This window comes from Dermochelys coriacea, chromosome 24, assembly GCF_009764565.3.
Source record: "Dermochelys coriacea isolate rDerCor1 chromosome 24, rDerCor1.pri.v4, whole genome shotgun sequence".
Taxonomy (NCBI): domain Eukaryota; kingdom Metazoa; phylum Chordata; order Testudines; family Dermochelyidae; genus Dermochelys; species Dermochelys coriacea.
Window position 1 is genome coordinate 598,595 of NC_050091.1, and position 20,885 is coordinate 619,479.

At 65.4% G+C, this 20,885-nt stretch overlaps 3 protein-coding genes across 4 annotated transcripts; 1 reads left to right on the forward strand and 2 right to left on the reverse strand.

The window, feature by feature from the left end:
• Positions 1–21: 21 nt before the first annotated feature.
• On the forward strand, positions 22–864 carry DPM3 (dolichyl-phosphate mannosyltransferase subunit 3, regulatory). The gene is made up of 2 exons (XM_038383045.2): positions 22–120; positions 470–864. The coding sequence occupies exon 2, from the start codon at positions 503–505 to the stop codon at positions 779–781; it is 279 nt and encodes a 92-aa protein (XP_038238973.1). The 5' UTR covers positions 22–120; positions 470–502; the 3' UTR covers positions 782–864.
• Positions 865–2,885: 2,021 nt separating this feature from the next.
• On the reverse strand, positions 2,886–6,935 carry SLC50A1 (solute carrier family 50 member 1). Its single transcript, XM_038383438.2, has 6 exons — positions 6,783–6,935; positions 5,154–5,231; positions 4,774–4,897; positions 4,389–4,550; positions 3,928–4,047; positions 2,886–3,579 (listed from the first exon to the last, which is right to left on the reverse strand). Exons 1-6 carry the CDS (start codon positions 6,851–6,853, stop codon positions 3,478–3,480), a joined length of 657 nt encoding a protein of 218 aa, XP_038239366.1. The 5' UTR covers positions 6,854–6,935; the 3' UTR covers positions 2,886–3,477.
• Positions 6,936–13,566: 6,631 nt separating this feature from the next.
• EFNA1 (ephrin A1) lies at positions 13,567–19,446 on the reverse strand. Of its 2 annotated transcripts, XM_038383439.2 has the most exons (5): positions 19,301–19,446; positions 16,456–16,751; positions 15,901–15,966; positions 15,438–15,488; positions 13,567–14,997 (listed from the first exon to the last, which is right to left on the reverse strand). In XM_038383439.2, the coding sequence occupies exons 1-5, from the start codon at positions 19,390–19,392 to the stop codon at positions 14,882–14,884; spliced, it is 621 nt and encodes a 206-aa protein (XP_038239367.1). In that variant the 5' UTR covers positions 19,393–19,446; the 3' UTR covers positions 13,567–14,881. The 2 variants fall into 2 exon arrangements, with proteins under 2 accessions (XP_038239367.1, XP_043357823.1); XM_043501888.1 differs by lacking the exon at positions 15,438–15,488.
• Positions 19,447–20,885: the final 1,439 nt, after the last annotated feature.

Below are 20,885 nucleotides of genomic sequence, written 5' to 3' on the forward strand. Positions count from 1 at the left end.
CTCCTGAACTCCAACTCCCAGAAGGCCGCGGGCCGCGCACGCCGCCTGCGGGCCACGGCGCCTGCGAATGACGTCAGCTCCGCGACGGGAGAAGCCGCTGGCTGCAGAGCGGGGAGGCCGGTGCGGGGGTGGATCGGGGCCCGGCGGGCCTGGGGGGGATCGGGGCCCGGGGGGGGCTGTGGGGGATCGGGGCCCGGCGGGGCTGGGGGGCATCGGGGCTGTGGGGGGATCGGGGCCCGGCGGGGCTGGGGGGGATCGGGGCCCGGGGGGGGGCTGTGGGGGATCGGGGCCCGGCGGGGCTGGGGGGCATCGGGGCTGTGGGGGGATCGGGGCCCGGCGGGGCTGGGGGGGATCGGGGCCCGGCGGGGCTGTGGGGCGGCTGGGGGGGATCGGGGCCCGGGGGGGGTATCGGCATCTCAGCCCTGACCCGCTCTCCGTTGCTCACCCGCTCTCCCTGCCTCTCTTGCAGCCCGTCCTGCGCCGAGACCCGGCCACGCCCACCATGACCAAGCTGGTGCAGTGGATGTGCGGACTGGCCCTGCTGGGCACTGCCTGGGCCACCCTGGCCTTGGACCCCCTGGGCCTCCATCTCCCTCTGCCCTGGCAGCAGGTGCTCTGGCCATTCCCCATGTACCTGCTGGTGGCGTTCGGCTGCTACTCCCTGGCAACCATTGGCTACCGCCTGGCTACATTCAATGACTGCAAGGCTGCGGCGAAGGAGCTCCAGGAGCAGATCAGAGAGGCCCGAGCGGACCTGAGCCGGCGAGGGCTGAAATTCTGACCCGCGGGGTCGGGAGGCTGCACCCCAGGGAGCTGGGCTGCTCACCTCACTTGGATTAGCACAATAAAGAATCGGTGTATGTAGCTGAGCCTTGCTGATAGCCTGGGTCGCAGAGTGGGCTCTGGGTGGGTTCCTGCTGCGGCAGGGGGCTGGTCCATCCCCTCAGGAGAACAGGGGCAGGTGACACGTGGCGCTGAGTGCACGAGAGGGGTGGGGACTCAACGGTGATGGTAACTAGAGGTGGTCAGTGCGGCAGCTTGCTGCTAGGGGACTCCCTTCACTCCTGCAGCCAGGCCCCCTTGGTGGGGTTCCTAGCTGCTCTCACAACCAAACTGGGCCAGGGTTTGGATGAGAGAGTCCCAGGAATCACCCATGTGTTGCCGGGGTGACTCACTGGTCGATGCTCTTCCCTCTGAGTTAGCGGCAGGGAACACTGTGCTGCTCTATGTCAGATGCAGGGTGCAAGCGAGGTCCTGAGCTCTGTCCTAGGGAGGTGGATAATTCTGTACTGTCTCCTTCAGTCCCCCAAGAGTGGCACTGCTCGGGCTAGCCCCCCCCAGGCAGCTGTCTGAGCCTCAGCTGCCTACATCCCATCCCCCGCCTCCCCTGGTTACTCGTAGTGGGAAGCTGCAGAGACCGAGCCTTGCCTCTGACTCCTCTACCTTCCCCTCTCCCCAGGGCCTCTCCTTGGCTCTGGGCAGTCAGTGGGCATTAAATCAGGGCAGTGGGGGGCTGTCAACCAGACCGAATGCCAAGGCTGCAGCCCCCCCAGCTCAGGCTCCAGCATGCTATCTGGGCGCTGGTGACGCTGCTGGCCCAGGAACGTGGGAGGACTTGTCATTTCCAGGGTGGGCTGGGCCATGCCATGCTAGCAAGAACCTTGCTTCTGTGGCACAGTGACTTTCACACGCTGGTTGAAGACGACGAGCAAGTTCAGCGGGGTTTTGTACAGCCCCCTGCCCTCCAGAAGGTGAAGGGGGAGGCTGCTTCCTTCAGGGAATCCCTTGCTCCTGAGCAACCCAACAGCCCCATCCATGGGCTGTCTCCCTGGCTGGCACAGGTCCTGCTGCAGGGCCCATGGGGCTCCCTGCAGCCAGAAGGGCAGGGCTGCTGCCTATGTGACTCATGCTGGGGCCTGCCTCCCTGGCAGACTCCCTGGGTTCCTTGCATACCAGCCAAAGGACTTTCTTGTTCTTAATTATTGGCTGTGCATCCTTCTGCAAAAGGAGCAGTTGATATCAAAGGCAGGAATGGGGCTAATTAGCAGGAGCGACTAATTAGCTGCTTCCTGAGCAACAGTGGCAGCAAGGAAGGCGAGACAGCCAGTTAGTTGCAGTCTCGTCCATGTGTGGCCAGTCATGGCCTGGCAGCGCCTAGCCACGGCCTTGGGCAGCTGGCTCAGCTGAGGGACACTCCCCAGCTCCCAGCATGGCCCTGGCTGGGGCCTTGCAGGGTAGATACTGAGGGAGGGGGCTTGATGGAGCCCAATAGGGACTCCCAGTAGCAGGCCACCCTGTCGAGCTCCAGCCCAGGGCAGAGAGGAGCTGCCCTCGCCAGGATGATCCTGTACATCTTGCATGTTACCAGGTAATAGGAGGTCAGCTCCGCCAGAAGCCGCCCCATCTCTCAGCTCCCTGGGGGCACAGGCAGGATCAGAACAGCCTCACCCCCGTTGGTCAGTACAGACCTGAGGGGAGGGGGAGCTGCTCTTTGGAGCAGGTTGATCCAAATGTGGCTGTCCCTTCAGCCCCAAGTGGGAGCAGGCTGTTTCCCAGATGCTGTCCACTTGTTTGCACATGATGCCCTGTGTGACTCTCCAGGGCTTTCTGGGACAGGGCACCCATTGACTTGAGGGGTGGGGGGGCCTGCAGGATCAGGCCCTAGGGTAGCCCCTCTCTTGCTCTTTCTTCTCTGCCTCAAACCGATCTGGGAGGGGCCCCCAGTTCCCAGTAACGCCATTGGGCCTGGGGGGTTGAGTGCACCTGGGCTGTTGGGTGTATCCTCACAGGTACCCACCAAGTTCTGGGGCACCAGGGTGTGCAGACCCTCCACAGCCCCGGCCTGCTCTCTGCCTGGGTGTGCCCAGAGCTGAGGAAACAGGCACCACACTCTGGCTTTGATTTATTAAAAGGCACTTATGCTCATACAAAACAGCAGAACAAACCAAGACATCCAACAGAGAAGAGGGCAGCCCCCCAGCACCGCACTTGACTCCCACCACAGCCCTCCTAGAATGGTTGAGCACAGCAGGGAGGAAGAGAGTCCCCAGAGCTGGCCAGGTGCATGGGAGAGGCAGGGGCACTGCTGAAGTGTCAAAGGCACTATTCCCAATAAAGCAAAGTAATGAAAAATGAAAATGGCTGGGGGGGGGCATCCCTTGCGGCAAGGCAGCCATGTCTCCTCAGAGTCCCCCAGGAGCAGCAGAGCCCCAGGCAGGGGGCAGTACCCGTGTAGTGCCGTGCAAGGCTCTCTGGCTAAGGCAGGCCTAAGGGGTGGTTGGCCGGGCCCTCCACCAGGGCAGGGGCAAGGGCAGTAGAATCACAGTGTGAGCATTGGCTCCTCCTCCCTTCATCGGTCAGTGAATGTACTGGGGGCAGGAGGGAAATCATTCAACCCATGGGCTGAGGAGCTGGGTCTGCACCTGCCGCTGGCTCCCCACCTCAAGGGCTCAGTGATGCTCCTTCCTGCCCCAGGCCTCAGGCCTGCAGGGGCTTGTAGAACTTGTCCTGGTCCGGAGGGAACTGCCAGAATAACCAGAATCGCAGGATGCTGGTGACTATCCCGGGGACGTTAGGGACCTGGGTGGGAAGGGAATGGGGTGGGGGGCGGGAGGGCACAGAGAGAGGAGAGCTATAAATCCTGCAGCAGTTTTATTCTTCCCATGCCCTCCCCTCACAAGCTGCTCCATCAGCCTCGTGTCATGGGGAAGCTGTATTGGCTGCCTCCCAGCCAATTAATTAAAATCAGTATCCATCGCCCTGAGCGCGGGTCACAAGGCAGCACAGGGGGCTCGACGGGATGGCTCGGGAACAGCGCACCGCGCTCACTGGGGCTCTGGGCCTGCACCCCACGATTCCCAGGGCAGCCCCCCCATGTGGCAGTGAGCGGAAGGGAGGGGCCCCGGCCCTCTGCCAAATGGCACTCACCATGATGTAGAGGTCATTGAGCTGTAGGCCATAGAGCGTCCAACTGGCTGAGGCCAGGAAGGTGGCCACAGTCAGTGGGAAGGACAGGCACCGGGTTGACTTGGTCCGGATGATCTTGGCCTGCAGGGAACACAGAAGGGGCTAAGTTCAGGGCACTGAGGGGAGCTTCCTGCAGATCCCAGCCAGGGCCCCTCCCAGAGTAACAGCTGTCTCCTGCGAGACCAAGGAAGAACCAGAGCTGAGCGGCCCACTGGGGTCTCCTTTGGGCTCCCAACCCCAAGGCCTCCAAGCTGAGGGACTGGGCACCTCACCTGCAGGAGCCCAAAGGCCCCAGCATGCACTGCTTTGCCCCAAACCACAAGAACACCCCCCAGAGGCCAGTGACACAGCCCATGCCCCAGGCCAGCGCCCCAGTTAGGCAGGTTCCCCTCCGCATGCTTCCCCCGGGGAGCCACACGCACCAGGTCAGCCAGGGGCGAGAGGTACATGCTGATGGTGAAGACGCTGCAGAAGAGCCCCAGGTGTGCCAGGCGCACGTCCACGTCTGGGATCAGGAGGTTGAAGTAGCAGTAGCCGAGGATCAGCACCCCCAGCAGGGCCATGCTCTGCAGCAGAACCCGGCGCTGGGAGAAGGGAAGAGGGCAGTCAGGGCCAATAACACGATGGCTCAGGAAACCCCCTCCTAAGAAATGCCAATGCTGGACCCTGCCCCAGGCACCTCCCCCCTCATACCAACTCCTTCCCTTCACAGGAATCCCTCTGAGCCCACCCGTTCCCCCAGGGCACCTCCCACCTACACCAGGCCCCTGGAGCCTGGCAGGCAGGAGGGACTTGCTCTCCACCCACCTTCTCGTGGCTGAAGTAGAAGTACACCAGGATGTAAAGGGTCTGCAGCGCCGCCCCGATGGTGTTCACGGTGATCAGTGTCCAGTCCTGCTTCAAGCACCCGTAGCTCAGCCAGCTCAGGTTACTGCAAGGGGAGACCAGGCTGGGTAGTCACCAGCACTGCTGCCTGTGGGTTAGGGAGACCCCCAGCACTGGAGCATGTCCCCGTATGTGAACCTCCCAGAGCATGTACTCCCCACCACTGTACAAGCCGCTGGAGCACGTGCCCTGCCCAGCTATTGTCCAAGCCCCCCTCCACTTGAGCCCCAACTCCATCAACCACATGATCCTCCTGCCTGCGCCCCCTCTGTCCCCCTCATGTCAGCAGGGGCTGAACATACTTTACATCGGTGGTAAGGAAGGGTAGGAACTGGATATTCTCCACACTCCGTATCCAAAACATCTGGCGCAGGTCAGTCCTAGGGATAAGACAGGTGAGAAATGCCTCCCATCCCCCCAAGTCTGAGGGGATCCAACCCCCCATCCCGGCCCAAGCCCCCCCTCCCTGAGTCTGAGAGGGCATTGCTGCAGAGGCTGTGACAAGGGTGATACCCAGAAGCAGTGATGCCGTTTGCCATTTTTCAGCCTTGGTGTCAGGTGGTTACATGGCTGGTGGGGCCTGCTCGGGACTCAGTGTTGAACAGGGGCAGCACCCAGTTGCGTTAGGATTTAATACTGCTCTAGTGACTGGTGCACCCCCAGGGACGGGCCAGTCCCCCTGGTGTGATGGGGCGTCCTCCCCAGCCAGCTCACCCCTCCCCTGACGGGATACATCCAGCGCTGGCAGCGCCTCCACCCGTTAGTGCTGCGTCCGCACTCGGGCTGCGTGAACCAGCTGCGGTGGGATGGATAAACCGGGGTAACTTCCTAGCGCCGGCAAGGCGGAAATTCCCAGCCCTCGACTGCAGAGAAACGCTGGCAAATGGAACCCGCCTCCCCCCCAGCCCTGATGGTCCCGAGGATGTCGCTCTTTTAAAAATCCTCGTGATTGATGACAGCTCGGAGTTGGCCAAACTGTAGAGGCCCAGCCATGCCAGGAGCTGCCCATGCGAGTCACGGCCTACCCCACAGGGCTGGGGGCAGGGTAGCCACTGGGAAAGGAGAAGCCTCCAGGGGTAAGTTCCTGTATCCATAGAGCTGAGAGGGGCTGGCACCTGCGCTGCCAACCCACAGAGATGCCCAGGCCCACCCAGTCCCTAGTAATCCATAGCCCCCCAGCCCAGCCCCCAGCAACCCCCAGCCTCTGGTAACCCATAGCTCTCCCCAGCGCAGCCCCCTAGTAACCCACAGCACCCCAACCCCCAGCAACCCCGAGCACCCCAATGCAGCCCCCCAGCCTCTAGTAACCCATAGCTCTTCCCAGCCCAGTCCCCCAGCAACCCACAAACACCCTCAACCAGCAGTAACCCACAGCCCCCCAACCCAGCCCCTGGCTCCCCCCGTACCCCACAGCCCCCCAACCCAGCCTCTAGCTCCCCCCCGTAACCCACAGCCCCCCAACCCAGCCCCTGGCTCCCCCCCATACCCCACAGCCCCCCAACCCAGCCCCTAGCTACCCCCCGTAACCCACAGCCCCCAACCCAGCCCCTAGCTCCCCCCCGTAACCCACAGCCCCCCAACCCAGCCCCTAGCTCCCCCCCGTAACCCACAGCCCCCCAACCCAGCCCCTGGCTCCCCCCCGTAACCCACAGCCCCCAACCCAGCCCCTGGCTCCCCCCCCGTACCCCACAGCCCCCAACCCAGCTCCTGGCTCCCCCCGTACCCCACAGCCCCCCAACCCAGCCCCTAGCTCCCCCCCCCGTAACCCACAGCCCCCCAACCCAGCCCCTGGCTCCCCCCCGTAACCCACAGCCCCCCAACCCAGCCCCTGGCTCGCCGCCGCCGCCGCCGCCGCCCCCCAACCCAGCCGCCGCCCGGATCTGGACCCGGAAGCGGCCCGGCTCGGCTCGGCTCGGCTCGGCCGCACTCACAGGCCCGTGGCGAACATGCCGAGGGTGCAGGCGACGCAGGCCCCCGAGAGCAGCGGCAGCGGCGGCTCCATCCCGGGCTGCGGCCGGCGGGGACCGAGACTGTGGCCGGGACCCGCCGGGACCCGCCCCCGGCACCTCCCCGAGCCGGACACGCCGGGGCCCGCCGGCCCCACCCCCCTCGGCCCCCAGCGCAGCGCCCGGGGCCCCCAACTCCCCCCCAGCCTCCCCGGCCCCCAGCGCAGCGCCCGGGGCCCCCAACTCCCCCCCAGCCCCCCCCGGCCCCCAGCGCAGCGCCCGGGGCCCCCCAACTCCCCCCCAGCCCCCCTCGGCCCCCAGCGCAGCGCCCGGGGCCCCCAACTCCCCCCCAGCCCCCTCGGCCCCCAGCGCAGCGCCCGGGGCCCCCAACTCCCCCCCCAGCCCCCCCCGGCCCCCAGCGCAGCGCCCGGGGCCCCCCAACTCCCCCCCAGCCCCCCTCGGCCCCCAGCGCAGCGCCCGGGGCCCCCAACTCCCCCCCCAGCCCCCTCGGCCCCCAGCGCAGCGCCCGGGGCCCCCAACTCCCCCCCAGCCCCCCCCGGCCCCCAGCGCAGCGCCCGGGGCCCCCCAACTCCCCCCCAGCCCCCTCGGCCCCCAGCGCAGCGCCCGGGCCCCCCAACTCCCCCCCAGCCCCCCAGCACAGCACCTGGGGCTCCCAACTCCCCCCCAGCCCCGTCCCACCCCACAGCCCCCCCTCGGCCCCCAGCGCAGCGCCCGGGGCCCAACTCCCCCGCAGCGCCCAGGGCCCCCAACTCCCCCCCAGCCCCCCTCGGCCCCCAGCGCAGCGCCCGGGGCCCCCAACTCCCCCCCAGCCTCCCCGTCCCCCAGCGCAGCGCCCGGGCCCCCCAACTCCCCCCCAGCCCCCCCGGCCCCCAGCACAGCGCCCGGGGCCCCCAACTCCCCCTCGGCCCCCAGCGCAGCGCCCAGGGCCCCCAACTCCCCCCCAGCCCCCCCGGCCCCCAGCGCAGCGCCCGGGGCCCCCAACTCCCCCCCAGCCTCCCCGTCCCCCAGCGCAGCGCCCGGGCCCCCCAACTCCCCCCCAGCCCCCCAGCACAGCACCTGGGGCTCCCAACTCCCCCCCAGCCCCGTCCCACCCCACAGCCCCCCTCGGCCCCCAGCGCAGCGCCCGGGGCCCCCAACTCCCCCCCAGCCCCCCTCGGCCCCCAGCGCAGCGCCCGGGGCCCCCAACTCCCCCCCAGCCCCCCTCGGCCCCCAGCGCAGCGCCCGGGGCCCCCAACTCCCCCCCAGCCCCCTTGGCCCCCAGCGCAGCGCCCGGGGCCCCCCAACTCCTCCCCAGCCTCCCCGGCCCCCAGCGCAGCGCCCGGGCCCCCCAACTCCCCCCCAGCCCCCCAGCACAGCACCTGGGGCTCCCAACTCCCCCCAGCCCCGTCCCACCCACAGCCCCCCTCGGCCCCCAGCGCAGCGCCCGGGGCCCAACTCCCCCGCAGCGCCCAGGGCCCCCAACTCCCCCCCAGCCCCCTCGGCCCCCAGCGCAGCGCCCGGGGCCCCCAACTCCCCCCCAGCCCCCCCCCAGCCCCCAGCGCAGCGCCCGGGGCCCCCCAACTCCTCCCCAGCCCCCCCGGCCCCCAGCACAGCGCCCGGGGCCCCCAACTCCCCCCAGCCCCCTCGGCCACCAGCGCAGCGCCCAGGGCCCCCAACTCCCCCCCAGCCCCCCCCGGCCCCCAGCGCAGCGCCCGGGGCCCCCCAACTCCCCCCCAGCCCCCCAGCACAGCACCTGGGGCTCCCAACTCCCCCCCAGCCCCGTCCCACCCCACAGCCCCCCTTGGCCCCCAGCGCAGCGCCCGGGGCCCAACTCCCCCGCAGCGCCCAGGGCCCCCAACTCCCCCCCAGCCCCCCTCGGCCCCCAGCGCAGCGCCCGGGGCCCCCAACTCCCCCCCAGCCCCCTCGGCCCCCAGCGCAGCGCCCGGGGCCCCCAACTCCCCCCCAGCCCCCCCCGGCCCCCAGCGCAGCGCCCGGGGCCCCCAACTCCCCCCCAGCCCCCCTCGGCCCCCAGCGCAGCGCCCGGGGCCCCCAACTCCCCCCCAGCCCCCCCGGCCCCCAGCGCAGCGCCCGGGGCCCCCAACTCCCCCCCAGCCCCCTCGGCCCCCAGAGCAGTGTCCGGGGCCCCCCAACTCCCCACCAGCCCCCCTCGGTCCCCAGCACAGCGTCTGGGGCCCCTCAACTCCCCCCCAGCCCTGTTCCACCCCACGGCCCCTACAGCCACCCTCGGCCCCCCCAGCATAGCTCCTGGGGTCCGCAAACACCCCCTCGGCCCCCCCAGCGCAGCGCCCGGGGCCCCCAACTCCCCCCCAGCCCCCCCCGGCCCCCAGCGCAGCGCCCGGGGCCCCCAACTCCCCCCCAGCCCCCCTCGGCCCCCAGCGCAGCGCCCGGGCCCCCCAACTCCCCTCCAGCACAGCACCTGGGGCTCCCAACTCCCCCCCAGCCCCGTCCCACCCCACAGCCCCCCTCAGCCCCCAGCGCAGCGCCCGGGGCCCAACTCCCCCGCAGCGCCCAGGGCCCCCAACTCCCCCCCCAGCCCCCCTCGGCCCCCCAGCACAGTGCCTGGGGCCCCCAACTCCCCCCCAGCCCCGTCCTACCCCACTGCCCCCCTCGACCCCCCAGCGCAGCACCTGGGGCTCCCAACTCCCCCCCAGCCCCGTGTGACCCCACGGCCCCCACGGCCCCCCCAGCGCAGCGCCCGGGGCCCCCCAACTCCCCCCAGCCCCCATGTCACTCCTCGGCCCCCTAGCACAGCGCCTGGGGTCCCCCAACTCCTCCACAGCCCCCTTTCACCCCCCAGCCCTCGTCTCACCCCACGGGCCCCCCAGTCCCCCACATCCCCCCAGCGCAGCACCCAGAGCCCCCCATCTCACCCCACAGCCCACATCTCACCCCACAGCCCCCCCATTGGTATCCCTGTGCAGTGCCTGGGGCCTCCCAACTCCCCCCCAGCCCCCGTGTCACCCCTCGGCCACCCCAGAGCAGTGTCCGGGGCCCCCCAACTCCCCACCAGCCCCCCTCGGTCCCCAGCACAGCGTCTGGGGCCCCTCAACTCCCCCCCAGCCCTGTTCCACCCCACGGCCCCTACAGCCACCCTCGGCCCCCCCAGCATAGCTCCTGGGGTCCGCAAACACCCCCTCGGCCCCCCAGCGCAGTGCCTTGGGCCCCCCAACTCCCCCCCAGCCCCCGTCTCAAGCCACCGCCCCCATAACCCCCTTCCACCCCCCCGTGCAGTGCCTGGGGCCCCCCAACTCCTTCACAGCCTCCTGTCACCCCACGGCCCCCCGTGTCACCCCTCAGCCCCCAGCACAGTGCCCAGGGACCCCCAACTCCCCCAAGCCCCCATGTCATCCCCCAGCCCCCCAGCGCAGCACCCGGGGCCCCCCCAACTCCCCCCAGCCCTTGTGTTACCCCTTGGCCCCCCAGCACAGTGTTCGGGGCCCCCCAACTTCCCCACAACCCCTGTGTCACCTCCCAGCGCCCCCCTCAGTATCCCCGTGCAGCGTCCGGGGCCCCCCAATTCTTCCACAGCCTCCATGTCACCCCTTGGACCCCCCCATGGCTCCCCGTGTCACCCCTCAGCCCCTTTGGTATGACACCATAGTGCCCCAACCCCTCCGAACACCGCATGTCACCCCCAATAATCCCCTACAGTGACACCCCTCGGCACCCCCCAACTCCCCAACAGCCCTCAACACCCCCCAGTCCCACTCAGTATCACAGAATAACAGCCCTCCAACAATCCCCCCACAGCCCCCTGTCACACACCCAGTCCCCGTCACTCCTCCAGCACCCACCATTGCCCACAAACACCCCTGGTATCTCACACGCACCCAGCAACCACCCCTCCCCACTGTCACCCCACCACCACCGTCTGCAGTTGCTCTCCCAGGGCATTACCACCCCAATGCTCCCCACTTATACCCCCTGTACTTCCATCCCCTGACACTCCCAGATATTCCCCCAATTCTCGCCTACCCCCCAAAATCACTGCCACCCATAACAACCCTCCCTGGGTACTCCCAGGTATTGCCATCCCAGCCCCCCAATATCACCCTCAGATCTGTCCCCAGGGACAGAGGGAAACAGCGGGGAACCCTGTGGCCCTGGGCTTTGGGGGAATTGTCCCCCATGACCCCAGGTGCAGGCTGGTCCAGAGAGGGGGTGATGTCCCTAGGGCAGGGGGCACTGTTGGCTCAGGCTGTGTTTAATTGGAGCCAGGACTCCTGGGTTCAGTTCCTGTCTGCGACTCCCTGTGCAGCCTTGGGTGACTCACTGCCCCTTTCCCAAGTTTCCCAGCCTGTCTGTGAAGTGGGGGAGGCGGAGCCTGACTCACCTACCTCCCGGGCTGGGAGCCACAGCCCTGTCTGCACACCCGGAGCCACAAAAGTAGCTAGATGGGTTCCCTGAATGGAAGTTGGGAGCCGGAGCCAGGGCCTGGGGTCATTGCTGCACATTCCCTGGGCCCGCTGCCCCGTGGATCCACCATGGCGGTCTCCCATCCCACTGGCTGCTGCTGCTCTGCGTGGGCCTGGCTGCCCCCCTGCGCCCCATTCCTCCCGTGACAGTGTCCCTGGCCGTGAGTGGGCACATCACAGAATGAACAGGGGCAGGGCGCAGTAGCTTGTCGTCTCCCCCCAGCCCAAGGACGTGGGGTTGGTTGTTGGAGTGGAACAGCAGGGTTGTGGCAGGGCCAGTGCGTTAACCAGGTGGCGAGATTGGGCGGGCAGCACCTGTTAGGGGAATTGAAAGGCATGGCATTTCCTGTTCAATCTGTGCCCAGCTTCCAGAACTCGGCTGAGGCTGTTGCTTTGGGCTGATGGGCCTGTAGAGTTTGGCTCCAGCTTAACTCCATCTCCTGGGGTCTGCCTCTTTGGGAAGGGGCTAGTTGCTGCAGGAGGCCAGCTCAAGGGCTTGTGAAGGCTGCTCAGGCTCCGGCCTAGGCTGCTGGGGGTTCCCTTCCCATTCCCAGGTGGGCAGAGAGGAGCTAGGCTGCCATGCCTGGCCACTGCAGGTGCTTGGGGACTGTGTCCCTCCTTGCCCAGGACACTGGCGAGCCTCCTGTGACTTTGGCAGGGTGAGTGGCTGTGTGTCAGCACCTGTGCTTCAGATCCAGTTCTGGTCATCAGCTGGGCTTGGGGTGATGCCTGCACATCTGCCTGGATGTTGCATCTCTGCCTGTCTCCAGCGGATGGTAATTAGGCTCCGGATGTGCCAGTCTCTCCCTTGACTCATTGCAGCCTGCACCGGTCGGACCAGCTGCCAGCCACAGGCCACCAACAGATGGCCTGGTTTGGAACCAGGTTTCCTGGGGTTCCCCAGCTGAGTGGGGCGAGGGGTTAGCTGCCTGTGAGCATGAAGGGACAGTTTTTGTGTCAGTAGCTGGGCTCGGTATTGGCTCTGCTGCGGGTCTCCCTGTGGAGCAGTTGATTGCCTAGTGGTGCAGCATCAGGTGCTGTGGGGAATGGGCCCATCCAAGTGCCTGGCTAGGAGGACCCTGGAGGGGACGGATAGCCGAGCGCTTTGGGCATCAGATACACAGGTTCAATCCCTGCTCTGCCACAGCCACGCAGCCTTTCTGGGCCTCAGTTCCCATCTCTGCAATGGGGTAACAGTGCAGCCCTGGTACCTAAGGGAGGGGAATAAATACATTCAGGGCTGCGGTGCTCACATCTCTGCTCCCAGGACAGTTCTGGCTCTGGTGCACAAAGGGGGAGTTGGCCTGGGAGTTGCCTCGTGGAGCAGGGTTTTGAAGGCATTTCCTCTTCCCCAGGACAGGAGTCGCCCCTCGGCCCAAGGTTGGGAAAGGGGAGAGGAGCCGAGCCTGGCCGCTCTGGGGAGCGGGAGCCAAAGAGATGCTGCATGGCCCTGGATGAGTCTGTTTGATTTTCATTCATTGCTGCCAGCCACGTCTGTCCCAGTGGGGCTGCAGCCGCCAGAGGCCTGGAAACACAGCACAGCTCGGTGGGGGCGTAGTGAGAGATGGTCAGGGGCATTCATGGCCCAACTCAGCCCACCCGTTCAGAGTGAGTCCCCTCCCCTCTCCTCCACCCTGCTCAGGAAGCATTTGTGAATCTAGATCGAAATAATGGATAGCATCAGCCACAGGGGCTTTGTCCTTTTCCACTGCAAAGCTCTCTGCAAACCCAGCCAGTTAATTAACTAATTACAACAGCCATGTAACCAAGAGCCCACTGCTCAACCCACCTCACCCCAAGAGGCTCAACCCACTTGGCCAGCAGGACCCGGCCAGCCATTTTTCCAGGAGTGGAGAAGGCTGGGAAGGGGACAGGCTGCCCCTGGAGGGTCTTGAACCCCCAGGAGGCCTTGTTGATAGGAGAGGGCAGCCCTGGACAGGGAAGGTTTGGACCAGGCGTCGCTCTCTCTGCCTGTCACCTTCTCTGTGGCTCTATTTCAGAGTAGCAGCCGTGTTAGTCTGTATTCGCAAAAAGAAAAGGAGTACTTGTGGCACCTTAGAGACTAACAAATTTGTTAGTCTCTAAGGTGCCACAAGTACTCCTTTTCTTTCTGTGGCTCTAGGCAGGGAGATCCAGCTGGGGCCTGGGTGCTGCCCCTTCATGGGGGCCTGGATCTGAGCTGGAAGCTTGGGAGGAGGTGGAGATGTTTGAGCCGTCCTGTTGCCCGGGTTGCGGGAGTCCCAGAGGTGCTATGGTACTGTCCTGCCAGGACTGTTGGACAAGTGCAGTTGGCACCTTCCTCCACCCCTTCTCCAGCAGCAGCAGCCCAGCTGTATCCAAAAGTATTTATTCAAGACCCTTTGTATAAAAATTTCAGTCGTAAAAAGGAAGCTTTACAAATCGAGACACATTATATACACTGCTCTGTGCAGGGCCCAGCAGGTGTGTGGGTGAATGAGCCCCTCACCCCATCCAGGCACCGAGGTGCACACAGGCCATGGAGACAAGGGAATACAGGAAGTCTAGAGACCTGCAGGAGGTGGGAACTCCAGCCAGGTAGCAGCTACACTCAGCCTCTGCCCCACCCTGTTTCCTTTACAGGTGGCTGCTTTACAGAGGACAGGGAGTCCTGGGTGGGGCAAGGAGAGGAGGAAGAGCTCCTGTGGCAATGAGCCTAGGCAGAAAGGAATGGGGCTGGGAGTTAGTGCCAAAGGAACTCCAGCTCTCAGTGTTTCTGGAGAGGCCAGGCTGGGGTGGGTAGAGGGAATGGGGGTGTCATGGGTTTGGGGTTGCCAGCTCATTCCATCCTCAGGCGATTGTGGAGGACGTGTTCATCTCCTTTGGGGAGTCTGCAGCCCAGCTCCCTGCTTCAGGCCTGACAGCCCCAGGCCCCTGGCCAATGTGCAATCAGCAGAACTGCCATGGGAGATCAGAATTTGGGGAGGGGGCACCTGCTCCAGACATGTCTATAAATTATTTTCCAGGTGTCACACCATCCGGAATCCCAACACCCCATGTCACTGACACTAGGGTCCTGCACCAGAAGAAATATTGCTCCAGAAGGTCCTGCTCCAGCCTGAGATGTGCTCAGCCCTACCGACACAGGCTGTCTATGGGCCGTTTGTGTGGGCAGCACATGTGCCTCCGCCTGCAGGACACTTCCATGCCACCAGCCCACAAGGCCTGTCCATCCTGCACACTCCGCGGAGGCTGGCTCAGCCGGCCAGAGGTGCCAGCACCCCACCCCTTCTGAGTCCAGAGCCACTGGCCAGCCATCCAGCCAGGGCAGCAGCCGCTGTCATCTGCTCTCAAAGCGAGTGGTGGAAAGTTCTGGCGGTCTGTTCTTTGGTGGTAAGGAGGAGAGGCCCCTCCTGCAGGGCCGCTCCCCACAGGGCTGTGGCGGCTTTGGTTGCTCAGCTCAGCTGTGGGTCATTTGACCCGTAATACTGACCACTTTGGGTCATTCGACCCATAATAAGTCATTAGGCTGCCAACGCATGCCTGGCTGAGACCCCAGCTGGGTGTGCACACGCGAGAGCTGCTCACGTGAGTGTTTGCAACAGCCCAGCCAGGGGCCTGCATCTCTTTCGGCCACAGGGTCCATTCCTGGCAGCAGTAGCCATCCAGCGGCTCAGCCAGGCTCCCACCTCACAGGCCTTGCGGCACCATCAGGGGCAGCAGGAGGCTGATCAAGGTGACAGGGCTGCCACTCCGCAGTGCCGAGTTCTGGCCCACGCTCCTCAGGACCTGCATGTCCGCGTCGTCTGCAAGAGGAGAGAAAGCAGGAGCCGCAGGAGCTCTCAGACGTGGGTATCCGGGGCCTGAGTTGCAGCCAGTGGCTGACACCCAGCAACTGGGGTCACATGTGAGCCGCAAGCCAACGGCAACCCGGCCAGGCACATGTTGTGCAAGCTCCCTCCCGCAGTTTGTGCCTGCCCTTCATCCTGACCCTCAATCCCGCATTGCTCCCTTCTGCCTGGCCTGCAGCCCCCCGCAGCCCTGGCAGTCCAGACCTAGGCCCTGGAGCAGGCTCTTCCCTGTACTATAGTGGGAGGGGATCTCAAGAATCTGGACTGAGGCTGCCAGACGCACAGCTCCATGGGGAACGTCCTTGCCCAGCTGCCTGCTGCTCCCCACAGCCCCTCTGGTATGGCAGAGACCACACCAGCCCTTTAGGGTCTGTTGGTCAGAGCCAGTAACGTACCTGCCTGGATCCCCCCCTTCTGCATCGGGGTGTGGACGGGCGGTGTCCCAGCTGCAAAGCAAACGCAGAGACAAGCAGGTGAAGGGCAGCGCCGAAGGCCCATTACTGACCGCATGCCCCAGCAGCCAACCCGTGCCCCAGGTGTGGCCTCACCCCTTCTCTGCATGCAGCCTGAGTTGTTCCCATTCCCTGCTATCTGCAGAGCCCATGCCTAGAGCCCTGCAAATCCGCAGGGAGCCACTTTCTAGCCACGGACCATGTTGGCAGATCCGATGGGGATACACATTTTATACCCACGCAGGGCTGTGACCCTCCCCCCAGAGCTGCAGGGAGCGAGGGTCCCAGTGACTCAGGCTGCCCTTCCCTGGACACCTGGAGGACACACAGGGCATGGTGGTGCAGCCAGGCTGCTGGGAGGGCTCCGTGCCTGGCAGGGCGGGACCAAGACCCCAGAGATACTCACTGGCTTTGCCAGCCACAGTCACTTTCAGCTTCAGGCAGCCGTCACCATGGTGGTGAATTGGTTTTGCTGGAAACAAGAGACAGGTGGGTCAGAGCTGTGCTCTCCATGCCCACAGGGGCTATTTCTTCTGCTGCCAGGAGAGGCCCATGGAGTCAGGGTCTCTCCCGGGCCAATCAGAGCTGGGGCCAGAGAGCAGACCCTTGAGGGGTGGAGGACACGCAACACCTTAAAGACCATGTCACCCTCACATCATTCCCCGCCTCCCATGAACCAGTGCACTCCCCTTCCCCGTTGGCCTCCATCCTCCACCACAGCCCTGGCCAGGCCGCCCCAGCCCATGTGTCTCACCATTGTCCCGGCCAGGCCTCATACCCCCCAGCCCCACTGTGCCCACCCATATCCCCAGCCAGACCCAACCCCCAGCCCCAGTGCACCCACCCATAGCCCTGGCCAGGCCCACACACACCAGGCCGTGTCCCCAGTCAGGCCCCACCCCTGCCAGCCCCTGTGCCCCCCACCATAGCCCCAGCCAGGCCCTGCTCCCTGGGCACTCACAGATGTAGTAGTAGCTGTGTCCCTCCTTGAACTCCTTCCCCAGGGTGAAGGGCGTGAAGCGCTGGAACTTCTCTGAGAACCGCTCGGGGCCATGCAGGGCGGCTGGCTTGTTGCACTCCCAGCGGATCTGCTCCTTGGAGTGGGGTTTGCAGGCCATGTACTCCTTATACTCCACCAGGTAGAGAGTGTAGCGCTCCATGGTGCGGGCCGGCGCACTGCCCTCCTCGTAGTGCGGACAGATGATGTCCAGGTAGTCGTTGAGCCGGACCTCCACTGTGTAGTCATCCAACAGGAACCTGGGGCCAGGAGGAGCAGTCAGCGGTCAGCACGCAGGGGTCAGGGCGGCCAGCACAGAGCAGGCAGGGTGAGACTGTGCTGACAAGAATTCAGCCCTCTGCTCCCACCCAGCCCGCACCATGGGGGACAGACATCCAGGGAGGGGGGAGGGAAGGGGCAGATGCCCCAGATGCAGAGGGGCCAGTGCAGATTGTGGGGATGGGGGTAACAGAGCAGCCACTGGATTGGGGGTTGATTTCCCAGCACTCTATCTGCCTCCCCGACACATATACACACCATCTGGGGCATTTTATGAGGTGAAGAAACAGATGGGAAAATAATGTGCCCTGGTTTGACAACCTGTTAAACCCTCCAGTGCCCAGCATGGGTTCCGAGACCCCCAAGCCCCACTGCTCCCCATGGTGCCAAGCCAGGAGCCTTGGAGCAGGGAAGAACTGAATGCTGCCCTGGGATCTCCAGGTTCTGCCAGGGGAGATTCCTGGGAACAGATCACCCTGTCCCCCAGGCAGGCCCATCTCTCCCCCCAGTGGGCACTGGGCCCACCCCAAACCTGCCCCATGATGTCACAGAGCCGCTGTCTTTGCTCAGTGGAGATGCTGCGGGGGGGCGGCTGGGGGTTGTGGAGGAGGGAGACACCCCCTGGGGGGGAGGCATGTCCCAGAGAATAACTGCCCCCCCCCTCGGTGCCCTGTTGCTCATCCCCTGGGAGCCAGGAGTCTGAGCAGCTGTTACAGCTGCCCCATTAGCCAGGGCAGACAGCCAGTCTCCACTCCATGCTGGTCCCCCATCTCATCACCTAATTAGGGCTCCTCTTCCCATGCCTGGGGCAGACAAGAGCTGCCCCTCCCGCTGCAGGCAGGCTCTGGGACATGGTGACACGGGGAGGGAGGGGGGGACTGGGTTCTGCTCCCTGAGAGACCACGGGGGGGGCAGCAGCTCCCCTCTCCCAAACTAGCTAGCCCCTAACCCTGCTCCAGCCCCTGCAGTCCAGGTACCTCACAGACACCCCCAGAATTGCAGCCACCTCTGGGGCAGGGTGCAGCAGACAGCACAAGGGCTGGGGCAGGGGTGGGAAGCAGCTTCTCTCCTGGGGCCCACTCCTGGGGCCAGTGAGCTGGCGACCTCGCACCCCGAGGCAAGCTGGGGCTGGCAGCTGAGTGGTTCAAGAGCAACAGCCCCCCGCCTGCCCCACGCAACTGGGGAGGCCCCCCTGTCTGGTTCCAGTGCCCAGGTGGAGAGCTCCGGCACCGGGGGAGGGCATCGGCCCCTCCTGCTGGGGAGTTTTGGGGGTGGCTCTCAGCGAGCATCCACCAGGCGCGTCTCCAGCGGGTAATTCCACCGGCGGAGCCCGGACTTCCCCCGCTCACCAGCCTGTCAGAGCCAGGAGCTTCGCTCCCATCTTCCCTGGGAAGGGGACACCAGCGCCCCGGCCCCCAGCTGACCCGGGCCGAGGGCAAGCGCCTGGCACGGACAGAGGGTCCCAAATCCCCTGGGACCCGCCTGCCCCATCAGCCCCACACCTGGCGCTGACTCGGGGGCAGATTCCGCACAGCCTGGCCACGGCCAGCCCCACATCCTGCCTGCTGCAGCTGCCCCACCGATGTGTTTGTCAACAGGCTTCCTGCCGGTGCACGCGCTTCCCCGTGCCCCTGGCGCCTTCCCCTGGCCCCCCGCCAGCCCCGGGAAGGAAGAGGCTCATGTCCAGCAGGGAGCTGGTCCTGGGAAAGGAAAAGCCAGCTGGGTCCCCCCCAGCGCTTGGCACAAACAGCCCGTGGCGGGTGAACTTCAGCCCTGCCAGCTGCAGCGGCCGGGATTAAACACTGAGCCGGGAGAGGGTTTGCCAGAGCCAGGGCTGCCCCCTTCCCGCAGCCCGTGGGGCGAGCCCGCTCTGGGGGGGACTTTACTCGGCTCCTCCCGTGCCAATGCAAGAGCTGAGTCTGGAGACTGAGCCAGCCCGCTCCCCCCCCATCGGCCCCAGTACTGGGGAGCCCTCAGCTCCCCGCCCCGGGGCTCCCGGACCTACCCGGCTCAGGCCAGGTCCCGTCGCGGAGCCGCGCTGGCAGGGGCCGGTCACAGCCGGGGGCGAAGTGGGGAGGGAGGCGCCGCTTGGGCGAAGGATCGTTACCGGGAACCCCTGGCGAGCCCGGCTCAGCTCTCAGCCCTGCGCGCCGCAAACAAAGGCCGAACCTCCCCGGGCTCCCCGTTCGCCTCCCAGCCTGTCTCGGGGGCCGCCCCCACGTCTTTACAAACTCTGCCGTGGGGCGCGGGGGAGACCAGAGAGCGCGGCCGGTCCCAGAGCCCGGCACCCGCCGGAGCCTGAGCCGAGATCCCCCCACGCGTGACCGGAGCACGGGTCGGGCGTAGCCGGGCACCCTCGGGTTATTCCCAGGCCAGTTTCGTTTGGCTCCTTCCTGGGCGCGCTGGAGCCCGGCTGGTGGGCGGCTCAGGGGTCCCGGGGCCGGGCGCCGGCGGAGGGCAGGCAGGCTGGAGCAGGGCTGGGGGCTACCCGGGGTTCTCTGGCGGAGGGGGGCAGGCGGGACGCACTCACTTGGGGTTGGAGCTGTTCCAGAACACCGGGTGCCGGTCCGCGGCCGCTAGCCAGCAGCAAAGCCCCAGCAGAGGCACCCAGAGCAGCGCCATGGGGCTGGTCAGTGGGTCGTTGTGTGCCGGGCAGGGCGCCCCAGCGCTCCGCCTTATATACGGGGCCCGCCCTGGGCGGGAGGAACCGGCCCGCCCCCAGCGCAGAGACAACAACACGGGGCTGTACAATCAGAGCAGCACAATGCTACACAAAGAACCACAACAACCACACAGAGCGATCCCTGGGCAGCAGGACAAAACAACGCCTCCTCATCACCGCACAGAGCCACACAGCAACCCCTGAAGGAGAACACTTAGAGCAACCCAACACAGAACAACACACCACCACCACCTGGGGCCCTATACTCAGAGCAGCAACACAGAGCAATACACCCATACAAAGCAAAACAAAAACAACACAGAGTAACACAATAGCCCATGGAGAAACACAGTCACAGTATGGAGCAACATAACAACACATACGCACAGCCACAGAACACACAACACAATGATAATGCACTGAGTCACACACAGAGCTAAAGAACAACAGCACACTAGACAACAAGCCAACAGCAAAAGGACAACACACAGAGTCACATATGGCAAAACAACCTAGAGAGTGACACACACAAACAGCAGTACCACAATAACACACGTACAACACAAGGCAACACAGCAGCCCACACAGCAACACAAACCAGGCACCTGGGAACACTGCCCCAGGAGCTGGGTCCCATCTCTGGGGGTGGGTTTGTGTCCTGTACTGGTGCCCACACGGCTCCCCTGTGTTATTAGACAGCACGCGAGTGAGCCCTGGCTCATGTTGGTGTCACTTGGCACAAGCCTGTCCTGGTGCAGGCAGCCTGCCAGCCACTCAGCCAGGGCTGAGCACCCGCTCTGAGGTGCCCTGGCAGCCCTTGCTCACTGCAGGGATACAGGGCTCCTCACTTCCTGGCCAAAGAGTCCTGGTCTGGTGCTGGGCATAGATTAAGGCCAAACTCCTGTCCCACCGAAGCCAGTGGGAATTTTGCCAGGGGTTTGTCTAAGCTGTGGACTGCAGGCAGGCGGCCTTAGAACTGCTACCCCTCCCTGGCCCTGAGGTGGCTGCATGTCAGTGATGGGTGAAGGGATCCTGGAGAGCAGCCAGCTGGCCTGCAGGCAATGCTGTCCCTACACACCTCCCAGAGAACCTGCTTTATCTGGTGTGTTTTGGGGACATCAAAAACATCTGGACAAGTGGGGCTTGGGGAGCAGCTGATAAGATGTAGGGGACAAAGCGGAGATTCTGATAGGCAGGCAGCTGGATAACAGGCACCCACCTCCTTTCCCCCTTATCAGCCACGTCTATTCTCCCAGGGCTTTGCACCAGCCACAAACATGCCCAGCTCCCCCACCCCCACTCCTATTTGCTCTCCGTTTGTTTGATATTGTGAAATACCTTCCCAGTAGAATTGCTTTGCCAAAGGGAGATTGCTCCAGCCAGGGCTGGGGCTTTGCAGCGCTGGGGCCCTTGGGAGAGCCATTCCCGCAGCCAGGCCAGAGCCATGTCTCCT

Excerpts from the sequence above, each read along its gene's own strand:
- DPM3 (XM_038383045.2), top strand. The coding sequence starts at position 503 with ATGACCAAGCTGGTGCAGTGGATGTGCGGACTGGCCCTGCTGGGCACT.
- SLC50A1 (XM_038383438.2), bottom strand. The coding sequence starts at position 6,853 with ATGGAGCCGCCGCTGCCGCTGCTCTCGGGGGCCTGCGTCGCCTGCACC. Across the intron at positions 4,898-5,153 it reads TTCCTTACCACCGATGTAAA|TAACCTGAGCTGGCTGAGCT; the intron begins GTATGTTCAGCC and ends CTCCCCTTGCAG. Across the intron at positions 3,580-3,927 it reads TCAATGACCTCTACATCATG|GTCCCTAACGTCCCCGGGAT; the intron begins GTGAGTGCCATT and ends CTTCCCACCCAG.
- EFNA1 (XM_038383439.2), bottom strand. The coding sequence starts at position 19,392 with ATGGCGCTGCTCTGGGTGCCTCTGCTGGGGCTTTGCTGCTGGCTAGCG. Across the intron at positions 16,752-19,300 it reads TGGAACAGCTCCAACCCCAA|GTTCCTGTTGGATGACTACA; the intron begins GTGAGTGCGTCC and ends TCCTGGCCCCAG. Across the intron at positions 14,998-15,437 it reads GAAGGGGGGGATCCAGGCAG|ACGACGCGGACATGCAGGTC; the intron begins GTACGTTACTGG and ends CTCCTCTTGCAG.